General features: G+C 43.4%; 2 protein-coding genes across 3 annotated transcripts; both read right to left on the reverse strand.

Moving 5' to 3' along the window:
• Window positions 1-85: 85 nt before the first annotated feature.
• On the reverse strand, window positions 86-3,433 carry CUNH11orf42 (chromosome unknown C11orf42 homolog). 2 transcript variants are annotated; one of them, XM_028775543.1, is made up of 3 exons: window positions 3,302-3,427; window positions 575-1,373; window positions 86-309 (listed from the first exon to the last, which is right to left on the reverse strand). In XM_028775543.1, the coding sequence occupies exons 1-3, from the start codon at window positions 3,371-3,373 to the stop codon at window positions 179-181; spliced, it is 1,002 nt and encodes a 333-aa protein (XP_028631376.1). In that variant the 5' UTR covers window positions 3,374-3,427; the 3' UTR covers window positions 86-178. The 2 variants fall into 2 exon arrangements, with proteins under 2 accessions (XP_028631376.1, XP_028631377.1); XM_028775544.1 differs by having other exon boundaries at window positions 89-312; window positions 575-1,402; window positions 3,302-3,433.
• Window positions 3,434-8,989: 5,556 nt separating this feature from the next.
• Window positions 8,990-9,979, reverse strand: LOC114627651 (olfactory receptor 52W1). The gene has a single exon (XM_028775532.1). The coding sequence runs from the start codon at window positions 9,977-9,979 to the stop codon at window positions 8,990-8,992; it is 990 nt and encodes a 329-aa protein (XP_028631365.1).
• Between the last annotated feature and the right edge of the window lie 4,012 nt (window positions 9,980-13,991).

Below are 13,991 nucleotides of genomic sequence, written 5' to 3' on the forward strand. Positions count from 1 at the left end.
GAAGGTGAGAGAACTCGATGCTTAGGGGAAAATGGAGACTCTTCATCTTTCTGGACCCTGGAAGAAGACGCACACAGGCCCAGGGTGGTTTGGGGGTGCAGCAGCTGATGTTTATTGGGGACCAGTATCCCTATGTCAGATCTTAGGGGCCTTGCCCCCTGCATCTCTTGCCTCAGCTTCATTCGTCGCTGTCGAACTCCGAGGACAGACCCTGCAGCAGGGGCAGGGACATGGAGTGCCGGTCGGGGTCCCCGGGGCCCCCACCCTGGACTCCTGGTGGGGGGTTGCGGGGGCTGAAGAGCCAGTTCTCTGCTAGGGTTGGGGATAGTCACAGCTTGACTCATGCCCCGGTCTTCCTCCCTAGTCCCTCCCTCTGATTGTCTGTGCTACAACCCCTCCATCCCACTCCTACCACGGCCATGCTTCCACCTCACCCTCCCCTTGACTCCCTCAGTCCTTTGTGAAGGTCCTATACAAACGATGGGCTGCTAAACCCATTCCTTGGTTATATTCTCTATACCCTCTCCCTCCAATGGTCTTTCCCATTCCTCATCTTCATTTCCCCTAGCAGTACCTGAAAGCATATAGGGGCCTCTCCGAAAGGGGTTTCGACCCTTATAGGAGAATCTGGTGGGTCTGCATTCTGGCCCTTCTTGGGGAGGTGGTGTAGGTGGGGCTGGGACAGGTGGAGGTACATCAGCAACTTCAGGAGTATCAGCAGGTACTGATGTGGGGGCCAGAGTTGATATGCTGCTAAGGCTAGGTCTAACCCAGTTGGCTCCTTGGGGCAGTGGGTCTTTGGTCAGAGACTTCTGTGGTCCCAGCACACCCTTGGGCTGCAGTGAAAACTTGAGGCAGGAGAAAGCAATAGGTAGTGATCGCTGTAACCGGAGCAGCTGGGGTTCACGGGCTGTAGGCAAAAGCCCGAGCTGCAGCCAGGTGCAGGAGAAGACCTGGTAGATGACATAGATGCTGTGGGTGCTTCGGAGCCAGGGAAGATTCTGCTGTAGGCTCACCTGCCCTGGTGGGAGCAGTAGGAAAGCAACTTTCTTGCGCAGGCCTCCCATATGTAGGCGAATCCTGCAGGGCTGCCCATCCAACATTCGCATTTCTTCATAGGCTATCTCGGCTCGGCCATTTGGTGAGTATTCCCGAGTGCAGTGGGCAAAGACACCCTCAGACCCTGCCTGTTCTAGAAGATTTGGTAGCAGCCCTACTGATTTAAGTGCCCTTCGGCCCTGCCGACCTGGCAAAGCCAGGCGGGTGTGGGCTGGACGGGACTGTTTCACTAGCACGCCCAGTAGATCATAGTAGGCTGCATCCGACAGGAAAGGTACTGCCACTACATTGGACCCAAAACGCTCCTCGATGACCTGCAGGTGGCCAGTTTATAAGTCAGGGGCTGAGTTAAAGTCAGAGGTTAACCTGTGTTGTCTAAATTGACCTACCCACCACTGTTCACTGTTTGAGTACATTGCTACAGTATATACAGATCTGTTTCTTATTTCCCAGTTCCCTCCTGTAGAAGAATCTAATGATTTATTTTGTGCCAAATTTTGGTAAATACTTGGATACATAAAAGCATGAGACTTTGTCTTTATCCTAATGTAGCTTGGGCTAATAGAGGAAACAAAAATGTGAACAGTAGTTAAGTAAAATAGCAGGATGTGACAAGGACAAGTGATTTAGCAGCCTCTGTGATAGAAAGATGATCAAAGAAATGTGGTAGGTGGCAGTACTTGAGCTTTGGAGGAATTAGCAGGTTGGGCAGTAGTCATTCCTGGCAGAATGGTCAGCCAGGGAAAATCCCTGAACCTTTAGGAACATTTAGAAACACGTAATTTCACATTACTTGCATTTAAGGAAGGAAGAGGAAAGGCACACAGGAAGTAGGATATGGAAAGTCATGAGTGTATGCCTTTCATAAGTGACTGTTTTATTCAGAGGCCAATGGGAAGCCACTTACAGGCCCATGGTGGGAAGATGGGACCAGGAAGAAGAGAGCTGATTTTTTAATAAACATAAAGCAGGAAAGAGAAGTAACTTAAGACTGTTGCAATAACTGCAAGCACAGCACAATTTTACTTCCTAAACTAAATAATGGGAAAGAGTTGAGGACACAGAATTGGTAGAACTTGGTCTCTTCATGGATGTGGGGGAAAAAGGAATCTTCAAAGATCATGCCTAGGTGATGGGTTATGTGACTAATATTAGTGAAAAATGGGTACACAGATGTAGGCTTATAATGTTCATTCTTTTGGGGGAGGGGTCAGTTACCTCTTCGGTGTTTTCTATTCTAGCTACAAGGGATGTGCATGTGATGTCTAATCTTTGTATCGTTCCAATATCTGTTTAGGATTTCCAGTTCCTTAGGTTTGTCATTTATTTATTTATTTACTTACTTACTTTTTTTGGGGGGGTATTTGTGCTTGGTGACCAGTTCTTGAGAGTACATGGGAACCTGGTAAGTTCCTCTTCAGTAGTTAGTAACTTAGCTGCTATAGTTTTGACCCATATAGACTTCATTGGCTGAGCCTTCTGGCTCTCAGTTATGCTAGATTGCAAAAACCATACAGTAGTTCCAAGTAATCTACCTTTTATCTCCCAGATCCCACATATCTGTGTTCTTACACTGAGTTTACCCAATGACCCCTGAAGCTACTCTGCTCTTATTTTGTAACATAAAGCAGTTTTGTAGTGCTGGCCTGTAGTATTGAAAGAAAGAAATCAGGCACTCAGGGATGCCCAGCTCTGGTTGAACTTGCCATGTTTATCCTGTGTATTTCTGCCCTGAGTTATTCACTGAGATAATATAAGGAGAGTTTTCATTGTTCTTTTTCTATAGTGGAATACCTCATTTATGATAATGTAATTTTAGCAGGTCTAATATAGGTACAGACTTCAACACTGTTGAAAACAGTTTACTCTTAATCTTGGGAAGACCCTTTCTCTTTTGTTTCTGCCTCCCTTGCCTTTGTGGTTAGCACATTCCCAAGCAATGGGAGTTAATGCCATTAAGGTTGCTTCAAGTCTGCTGGATGCTGCTGTAAGGTGATGATTTAAGATGGGAAATTCACATTTCCCCCCCTTTTTCCTCTCATAGATTTTGGTTTTCATCTTAAATTTATTGCTGTTCATTCACCCATCATTCATTCATTTTGTGTATTTTTGTATCTTTTGTAAGTCGATTGCTACTGCTACTCTTGTCTTAGATTTTCCACCTCTTTCTACATAGAAATCACCTAAGACCCAGCCTGGTCATACTTTGCCACTTTCTTCTTAGCCCTCTTACTTTACCTACCTTATCCTTGATTAGGGCCCAAGTGGCATCTGCTTCATCCAGTGTTAGCAGGTGGGGGGTACTGACCAACATGGTGGGGAGTGGGAGGGGTTGGGCAAGGTAGTGGCTGCTGCAGGAACCCCCAAGCTGCCCAGAGAGGTAAGGCCCGCCTATCTTGGGCTGTGACCTACTCCAGCATGAGGTCATAGAGGCCCTGCTAGGTGATAGAGCCTTGGATACAGAGAGCACCATAACTCTACTGGCCTCATTGCAGCCTGTGGATCATAATATTTACACATTTTTATTTCCTTTTCCCATTTCTGTTACCTTTTGCCCTTTTCCTTTATGTTCCTGCCTGCCCTGTCCTGTCCTTAAACAGCACACAGATGCTCTCCTCTTTAATCTCTTCTCTTTTCACTCATTCAGTCTTTTGTTTATACAATCTTGCCTCATGATCTTGTGGTCTTCTGCCTCAGTCTAGAGTGGTCATTATATTGCTTTGGGAGAGGAAAATACAACACATTCTTTTTGTCCAGTCTCATCTGTAGTTCTTGGTTTGAAGTCTTTAAGGAAACAGGGTAGGACCACTCCTCTTTTTAACTGCTTTACTAGAGTAACTGCTATCTAGTTAGTTGTGGATTACTTCTCTTTGAGGTTGCATTGGGGTCTGGAAGGACATGGAAGTATAGATCAAGATATACACTGAAAAATATATAAACAACAACATCAACAATAACAGAATCCCAGGGATTCTCAACCTGTAAATTACCAGGGAGATTTGAAAATTACTGATATCTGTCTCCTGTTCTTACAAATTATGATTTAATTCATCTGAGAGTATGCCTGGGTATTCTAACTTCTAACTTCCCTAGGTTGAAACCAGTTATTAATGAGTAGAAAGCAGGTGTGTGTAGGAGGGTGTTAGGCTGAGCAAGCAATGTGGAGAGTAAGAGCTAGATGGAGTATGTTCCCTTAGTAACTGGCAGAATCACCCAGGTAAACATGAAGAGTTTCTTCACGTTCCATTCCTATCGAAGGCCAATTTGTGTGTACTGGTTTTTCTCCCATTCTCATTATTACTCTTCTCCCTGTGTCTTTGCCCAGAGAGCTCACCTAATGTTTTGTTTGAGAAGAATGACTCTTCCAAAAAAAAAAAAAAATTTAGAACTTTTTAGTAATCGTTTCCCACTCTACACTGTGTCTTTACTGTTTCTGAGGTCTCCTGGAGGTCTCCTGTCTAGGGAGTGTCCTGTTACAGCTTGACTTAGAAAGAAATGCTGTCCTGCAAAGCTGGCTATACTCAGAGCCAGCTTGAGGTAGTGTGTGTCATGCCACACAGAAGGGTATAGCAATGATGGAAAAGTGTTATCAAGAAAACTGTCCAAAAGGAAGTGCAGCTGGTCTCAAGGGAAAGAGGGAAAGGCACATCTCCTCAGACAGTACTAATGCGTGGACAGGTGCCAGTTCTTTGAGCAAATGGTTGACAGTAGACTTGGTCCTGTTTCCAGGAAAGGAATTAATGTCAGATATTTGTTCAGTGCCAGGGTGTGTGTCCAATACTAAGTATATTATCTTAGATGATCCTTTTAGATGTTTCTTGTTTCTGTTTTGTGTTTGTTTTTGAGTCAGGGCTTCATTGCGTAATTCAGAATGGCTCTGAACTCATTATGTAGTTGCAAGCTGCAAGCTGCCCGAACCTCACAGCAATCTTCCTGCCTCAGCCTTCTGAATGCGGGGATTACAGGTGTGCACCACTGCTTCTTTTCTGCAGTATGTATTATTATTTCATTTTATAGTGAAGAAAAGTTTCAGAAAAACTTAATTCGTCAACAGCACACAGTAAGTAGTTAACAACAGCTCTGGGGTCCAGCTGTTAATATTGAACAGTAGCTCCTTTTGGTGGTGGACTGCTCGCTTGAAAGTGTAATGGGAGGAACACATGGGCTTAGTGAGAAGGAAGTGAGAGGATGCAAGAGAAGCCACAACAGTCCAAGTGAAAAACCTCAGGTTTCTTAAGACCGCTGAAACCAACTTCCTTCTTTTTTGTGCCTATTTGGCAAGCCCCTCACACAATACTATCTTTGATATCAGGGCTGTAATTTTTAATGTTTATGGGTGTTTTGCCTACATGCTTGGCTGTGCATCATGTGTGTGTGTGTGTGCTTGGTGCAAGTGGAGGCCAGAAGAGATCATTGGATTCCTTGGACTGGAATTAGAGTTGTGAGCCACCATGTGGGTGTTGGGAATCGAACCTTTATCCTCTGGAAGAGCAGTCAGTGCTTTTAATCACTGAAACATTCTCTCCATTCCTGAGCCAGAATGTCACTGTGTTACTGAAGCTGGCCTCCCACTTGTGTACTTCTGACTTAATTGCTACATTCAAAGATGTATACCATCCTTTCATTTTGGTTGCCAAGGAAACCAAAAGAAATACAGTGTAGTGTAGTTGGCAATTCTGTTCTCCCAGAAAGAAATTCTGATGAGCAACACTGAGGTGGAATAAGGCAGATAGAAACAAGCAGAAGGGACAGAATCATGTCCCTCTGGACCTCAGCAGTGTAGAAGTAGAGCTGACTGAGAAGCATGTGCAGATGACAAGGGGAGTCCAGAGTGAGAAGACATGAATGAGGTCAGTGCAGGGATGGCCTATTGGTCAAGTAGGAAGCAGAAGCTCTTAGAGTTTTTGTTCATGGACATGGTTCAGAGGTCACATTGGGTTCTAATGAATTATTCAGCTGGAAGTCCTCATCTTCTGCTCTTTTCTTGCCTTTCAATTTCCATGCATTTCTAGGCTTCCTAAATTCTATGATTCTCTACCTTAATATTGAGTAAGTCTGTCTTTCCTTTTTGCTCAGAGTCTGAGACTGAACGATGCTCAAGGAAAACAGATGTTAACTAGGTCATGAATGAGTGGGTGAGCCCAAGGGTCGGACTGTTTGGGCCATATCTTTCTGGGATTTGTTTCCCATGTGGCACCATTCTGTGGTTATCTTTGGAAAGAGGCACTGATTGCCTTGAGGATATGAGAGAATGATGTGGATGGAGATAGGAAATAAATAAATAGGACTGTTTATGCAGAGAACATGGGGTTCTTTGCATGAATCTTGTGGTAGCATTGACAATAAAGATAAAGAGTGATAAAGATCCATAATGGTCTGTTGCTTCAGGATGCAGGGACAACATTATAAACTCTTGATGCTTTATTTTAAGCTTTTTGGGATAAATAGGTAATAAAGCTGAGAATTTTTAAGTTTACAGAAAGGGAATAATATTTTATATGTTTGGGAATGTCCCCGTTGAGATTCAGGGCAATGTCCTCTAGTCAAACCTGTCAACGTTCCTTTCAGTTAGATATGTGAACATTTACATTAAGTGAAATAAAGGCTATAAATAGGATCATAATGGTTGGGGCCAAAGTTATGAAAAAGATGTTTCTACAGAGATTATTTATTTTGAAAGTATAGGTGGATGGACAGTGGGCATATAGTTAATTCTCAGGTTATTATGAAGAACAAGAATGAGAGTGTGCTGGCAAAGCTTTCTGAACATATCATATGAGAGGTATGTATGGAAGATCATCAAAACACAAATGTGTTAGATTTTCGGCTTGAAGAAAAAAACATTCTCAGCACACAGCTTTGGAAGAAGCAAACTGGGAGAACTGTGCACAGCTAAGAGTTGAAGGTGCCTTATCTTCCCATGGCGGGATGGTAACAGACTCATTGCTCACGAACATTGATTGCACATGATTTCCCTTTCCATGTATCAGAGAAGAAAATGGTGTGTGTGTATGTATGTTTGACATGGGATTATCACACACAAATTCCTTTATATTTCTTTATAATAATGTAATAAATATCCTACTGCCATACGTGTTTGTTCACATCTCAGTTATTTTCTCAGACTAGAACAGTAAAAGGGTAAGAGAAGTATGTGGATATCACACACATGCACAGAGGAGCCAGAGTTGAAGGTGGGTGTCTTCCTCTGTTCTTGAAACAGTTTCTTACTGAACCCGAGCTCACTGATTGGCTGGGGAGCTCCAGGAATCTGTCTCCTCTTAGTCCTCCCCCTCCTCAGTACGGAGTTATAGATTCACACCTGGCTTTTTATGTGGGTACTGGGAATCTGAATGGAGGTCGTTATGCTAGCAGGCTCTCAATGTTTCTCAGAGCCTTCTCTTCCAGCTCCAGGACTAGTATGTTGTCAGTTTTTTACAAAATCATTTTGTGGAGGACTTTTAAACTTATAACTGCATGAAAAAGATTAGTTTTGAGAATGACTGAACTCATACATCATTGACTAGACCAGTGGTTCTCAACCTATGGGTCATCGTGACACCTTTGGCAAACCTCTACCTCCAAAGATACTTACATTAGTAGAATTACAGTTATGAAATAGAAATGAAAATAATTTCATGGTTGGGGGTCACCACAACATGAGGTACTGTATTAAAGGGGTGCAGTTTAGGAAGGTTGAGAACCACGTGGACTAGATGCTCTCTTCACCCAGTCAGATTCAGTGTGATTTTGAAATCATGCAGACATTTTGAAGTACCTCTTCCTTGTTAATAGGAGTCCATTAAGACCTCATTTAGCCCCAGAAATGACCAATGTCCTTAAGTCATTGGAGCTATCTCCTCTGCGTGGTGTCTCATGGTGCTTGGTCTAGCTCTCTGAACTACTGGGCTAGGTTGCTCTTGCTTCAGGTTTCCATAACTAACCCCAATACTGTGGCTATGACTGCAGTTTTCTCTGACCTTACAGCTGTGATTCCCTGCCTGTTATATATTACTCCTTCTATTGACCAGCCTTAACTGAAAATGGATTCCCCCATTGGCAGCTTCCATGCAATAGTCTTCCATGTACACCGTGCTGCTTCCAGTGTAATATTCTTTTGGGCAGCTGCAGCAGCATGAAATACTCCCATTTCATCATATTGTACTGGTATCACAAGCTGTTAGAGACAATGAGCAAGGCAGAGAGGAGTGCTGATGGAGGTTTTACATTCTTGGATGAGGGTACACAAAAGGGCCGGTTGACAAGTGATCCTAATGACCCTTTTAAATATCAGCATTATTATTACTTTATTTTATTATTTTAGTTGGACCTCTGATTCCCAAAGTCCCAGCCTCAGAGAAAGAAGTTGTAGCTATTGCTTTGGGGGTCTTTATTGGAAAGACCAAAAAAATTCTTTGATTGTGCGTATCTTAAGTCCTATACACTGGCTTAATTGGCCTTATAGTGTACATTTTTCAGATTCTTACAATGTGGAGTATAAGTTTGTATAACATCTTTAGAACAGGCTGAAAATAGCATCTGGCTCCAGGTACAGACAGGGGTGTAACTCCAGACAAGTACCTACACATCTAAGAAGCAGAGTGAGACTTGGGTTGAATTGATAGGGTCAGGCAGGAGAGGGGAATTCTCTAATAGACTAAATCTTAGAATCTTAACTAGTTCTTCATCTCTGTATTTTCCGTGCATGGTAATGTGTAGCCTCTGCCTTTGCCTCCTTTCAAGTAATAGATATGGCTGGCTAGGCCAGAGTTTACAGGTGCCAATGCTATACACACTAAGGGCTTCATGGCAAATACCTTTTGAGTCATCACAGTGCTATGCATACAAAGGACAATGACAATATAACCCACATTCCCAACTACAGGTTTTGTTCCAAGGGAATTCCTTACCCTGTTTACTTCAAGGTCCATCAAAACTGCTTTTTTCTGAATTTGAACGTTTCTAAGAATCGGTCCCTGATCTGCTTGGTGCGGACCCCATAGATGAGGGGGTTGAGGGCAGGTGGCAGCAGCAAATAGATGATGGAGAGAAGGATATGCACAGGCTTTGGGACAGTGTGACGACCAAAGCGATGTGTGAGGAAGGAGAAGAGACCAGGCACATAGAAGGCTAGGATAACACAGATGTGAGAACTACATGTACCAAAGGCCTTTACTCGGGCCTCCTGGGTAGGTAGCCGAAGCACAGCGTGGGCAATGAGCCCATAAGATCCAGCAATGCCCAGAATATCTACACCAGACACAGCCAGTGAAAGTGCTAGCCCATACATGTTATTGACCCATGTGTTACCCACCACCAGCTCTACAACTGCCATGTGTGCACAATAGGCATGATGTATGATCTTGGCATGAAAATGCTTAAATCGTACCACCAGCAGAGGGAAAGGCACTATAACAGCCACGACTTTCAGTGTCAGTGCCAGGACTGCATAGCCCACACGGGCTTTAGTAACCAAGATAGGGTAGTGTAGTGGATGCCCCACTGCCACAGCACGATCACAGGCCATGGCCAAAAGCACACCAGATTCCATAGCAGTTAGTGCATGGACAAAGAACATCTGGATTAGGCAGGCAGTATATTGCACAGATTGGGGCCCAAACCACAGCACAGCCAGCAACTCTGGGGCTATAGATGTGGCTAAGCCCAGGTCGGTAGCTGCCAGTGTGGCCAGGAGTAGAAACATTGGTTGGTGCAATGTAGAGTCTATTCGGATCACTGTCAGAAGTGTTGTATTGCCTAGTAGTGCTAGCAGATACATGAGCCCAAACACTAGGGTCAGCCAGGCCTGGCCATCTCCCAACCCTGGGATGCCAGTCAATATAAAGAAAGCTGGGCATTGGAATGTGGAATTGTACTGTGAACTTTCTGCCATTCTGTAAGGATGAAGTTTGAGTCTCATGGGGTTATTCTTCCTGGTGGGGGAAGGACAAGTGGAGGAGAGATTCTAGGGATGTTTCAGTGCCATAAACCCACCTATGGACTGGTAAAGGGCCTGGATTATTACAGGAGCATAATCTTTGCTTGAGACAGGGGTTGGATTGGTAATTATGGTCATGACCATAATTGGGTCATGGGATAATCTTTTGCTCCTAGTTATCCATGAGTGTTATAAGGAGAGCAGAGGCAGAGTTAGAAAGGAACGGTTAAGGAAGTGGGTGACTGATGAGGTGGCTGTTACAGTCAAAGAGTCCTCCCATATGAGGTCATCTGAAGAGATAGAGCTATGACTGCCTTCTCAGAGTTCAGGGACAGTATTGTTCTCTGTATTTGGGGAGAAAATTGGAGTGAGGTGAGGACCATGTTATCTCACCTTGACTACTTATGGGAGAGTCCTTGAACTTCTATGGTTTTGATTCTATAATAAGGCTAGGTACAGTGATCTTAAGTATTTACTTGAATTAATAGTTGGGGTACCAGTGCACTAGGAAGCAAGGAGGAAGCAGTATAGAAAGACAGGGAGAAACTGTAATGGCACAAGTAGGGTCTACAGTGAAGCTGGGAGCCTGAAATGACAGGAGAAATTTGGTAGGCTCAAGGGGTGCTTACATTATTCTGCATTTGGTGCTGATGCTGTAATCTTGAACATCAGGCAGAGAGAAGTTGTGAGTAGGGAGCAATGGAGAGAGAGAGATGGCAGCAAAAAAAAGGAAGCATTTCTTCTTGGTATCCTTGCATTCTTCTGGATTCGGAAGGGGGTTCCACTTGAATCTTATTCCTGGACTGCCTCAGAGGTAAGGCAACTGAAGGAGGAAATGCTAGAAATGCCCGTGTACTGAGAATATAAGAAACACCTCTGATGGAGGAGGCACGAGGAGTAGATGAAGTCCCTGCAAGCATCTAACCCCCAGCAGAAGCTTAAATGTTGAGTGAAGACAAAACCAGTGGAAGACTTGACTAGGGAGCCACCCTGAGAACTGAGTGCTGGCAGTCTCTTCACCTTGACCAGTGCCCCTTGGGGCCTTTTATGAGCTGTTCTGCCTGCATTCCTTAGGGCCCTTATCCCTTCCACCTGTGCCATATTAACTCTTCGTCTACTGTACTCAGTGCTCACAGACTCAGCCTGTTCAGTAAGGAGAAAGGAAAGGAGACAAGGAAAGGAGCTGGAGAGAACTTGTGTCATTCTGTAATGGCATCTGCTCCACTATAATAACTGTTTGTCTCTCCTCACCTGAGTAGACGTGCAGAGCAAGCATTGCTTCTCCTTAACCATTGACTTCACAGCTTCATATTGTCTAGCATGCATGTCTAGGCTATGAAAGAACATTTATGACTTTCAACTGTGAGCAGATCTGTTAGCCTCAAAGCCTAGGATGACAGGTACGCTTGTTACTACAGTTTTAGCAGTTTGGCGTCCACAGAGAAGAGAAAGTGTTATTCACCATCAACCAGAAGAATGCAGTTTTTTTTTTTGCTATAAAAAGGCATCCTTAAAATGACCACAGTATGCAAAAGTCACAATGAAAACCAGTGGGATTATTGGAAAAATGGAAATAAGGCTATAGCATTCCAAAATACCAGTGACACAGCACCCCAAAATATAAGTGACACATATAAGACATGTAGGAATGAGGGCCAAGGAGATCACTCATTGGATAAAGTATTTGCCACACAAATGTGAAGACTGAGTTTGGATCCATGGCACCTACATGAAAGCTAAGTGGATGTGGTGGGTCACCTGAAATCCTTGCAATTAGGAGACAGGCGGGTCCCGGGAAAAAGTTAGCTAGCCTAGAATATGTCTAGGCTTAGCAAGAGATTCTTCTTCATAAATAAATGGAGGACGATTGGCCTCCACACGCGCGCACGCACACACGCACACACACAGACACACACACACACACACACATGCAAAAATAACAACAACAAAAAACAATTGTCTTAGGTATTATATGGTTAAAAAGTATGCAAATACTATACTTTATCTGAAGAAAATTTTGAGTTTCATAGAAAGCCTGTCAAATTTGTGTTGAAAGTTATAGGGGTAAGCTGAGATAGCTGACAGATGTTTGAAGAAGAGTGCATGCTGAGTTTTCATGCTCAGCCAGGATCATCTGGGTGAAGTTTTCTGTGGCTATCAAGTCTCTGAAATGCAGAATCCTAAGTATAAAACTCACTGCTCAGTTTCCTAATGTGTCAGCTGTGTTTGGACAAATTTGCACTTCAAAACCAGCACTGGAGCAGAACTGACTGAACTCTTTTTGTTCCTGGTCCTTTGCCATGTAGGAGAAGATGAAGGGACCATAACAAGACCTGTTTGTTGCTCTCCAGGAGTTTATGTACTGTTCTAAACCCTCACCTTCAAACAGATTTTAAAGTATGATTTTTTCCCTCATTTTATAAAACAAAACAAAACAAAACAAACAAACACCCTAAGGCACAAGATGAAATAACCTGCCAATAGTCACAACTGACAGCAAAGTTAATACACAAACTCAAATAGTTTGGCTTTAGTATATTTGCACTTAGCCACCACTAAGTACTTTAGCTGAAGTTTAGCACGTGGACAGAAGTTTAGTAAAATAGCTAGAGACAATGGGTACTTACTCCTGCGATAGATAATTCAGGGGGCTATGGTTTTGGTGAGTAGTCGCAGGTCGCAGGTAAGCAGTAGGCAGTGGGTAACTATTTGAGGAAGGAGGGGAATGCTCAGGAGCTAGGAACTGTACAAGGACAACTATGGAGGGAGTTGGAGAAAACTGCTTTTGGCTTCAAGAGATTCAGAGGTTTTTGGCTGAATTAGAGATGACTTGTAAGATAAATCACAGATCTCTTAGATCCAACAATCTAGAATTGAGGTAATTGAGTTCTTGGGAACCTAATTTTGAGTTTACAAGATGCACCAGGAGATTTGTTTCTAGAAAATTCTTTTGTTGGTATTCTAGACCCTGATCATCTTTATAGAAGTTCTCCGAGTGTGTGTTGGGGTCACCTGACTTAGATGAAAATTTGACAATATGCCCATGACTTTATAGGACTACTATGTTAGGACCTGCTTCTCATAGGAGGATGTGAAGCCTCGAAAGTTTGTGGGAAGTGGCAGGGAAGAAGTGTTGGGAGCACAAATGTCATTGTGCTCAGAGATAGCACCGGGGAAATGAAGATATAATACAACCTGTTTCCTGCCTAGAAGGCTTGGGATGGAGTGACTAATGGCCTAGATAACCTGGGCTATCTATAGAGCCAGGCCATATCTGGCTGCTCCCAAGCTCTCATAACCTGGACCAGAGTTGGCTAAAAGTCTAGATGACCTCTGTAATGTCTATATGGCCAGCGGCTCCTCCAAGTTTCCACAAGCAGGACCAGAGGTAGCTAATAACCTAGATAACTTCTGTGCTAACTCTATGGCTGAGACCACACCAGCTCCTCTCCTAGTCCCATAGCACATGTAGCTTGTCTTTAGAACCCATCTTCATGGAGGAAGTGACATGTTCTTTAAGAAGAGTTTCTGTGTAATTATGCCTCCTTGTGCACATGAGATGGCGTTACACCAGAAAAGTTTTCCCAAAACTGTACTAAACTTAAACATACCTAAAATAAACAGTCTGGTACCAGACTCTAGAAGTTTTAACCAATACTAGCTACTGAAGTTTGTTGAAGGGGATTTCCTTTTTGCCTTACATAGATTGTTACTTCAGCCTTGCTGTTTACAGAGACCCCTATAAAGAAGAGGACATTGAACCCCTCAGTTGTTTCAAGACAGAGAAAAATAGGATAGGCTTCCACCATCATTTTCCATAGACAGAGTTGTCAGATACCAGCATATTTACACATGGACCTCTTCTGTGTTGGTTTGTTTTTACTTTAAATGGTCTTTAAGCATTACTCACATTACTCATTTATACAGTAGATTGCATTTCAGAAAACCTTGAGTTTAGTGGTGCCACACAACCCTGAATCCTCTGACAGAAACC

This window comes from Grammomys surdaster, unplaced genomic scaffold, assembly GCF_004785775.1.
Source record: "Grammomys surdaster isolate TR1022 unplaced genomic scaffold, NIH_TR_1.0 256, whole genome shotgun sequence".
NCBI classification, from domain to species: domain Eukaryota; kingdom Metazoa; phylum Chordata; class Mammalia; order Rodentia; family Muridae; genus Grammomys; species Grammomys surdaster.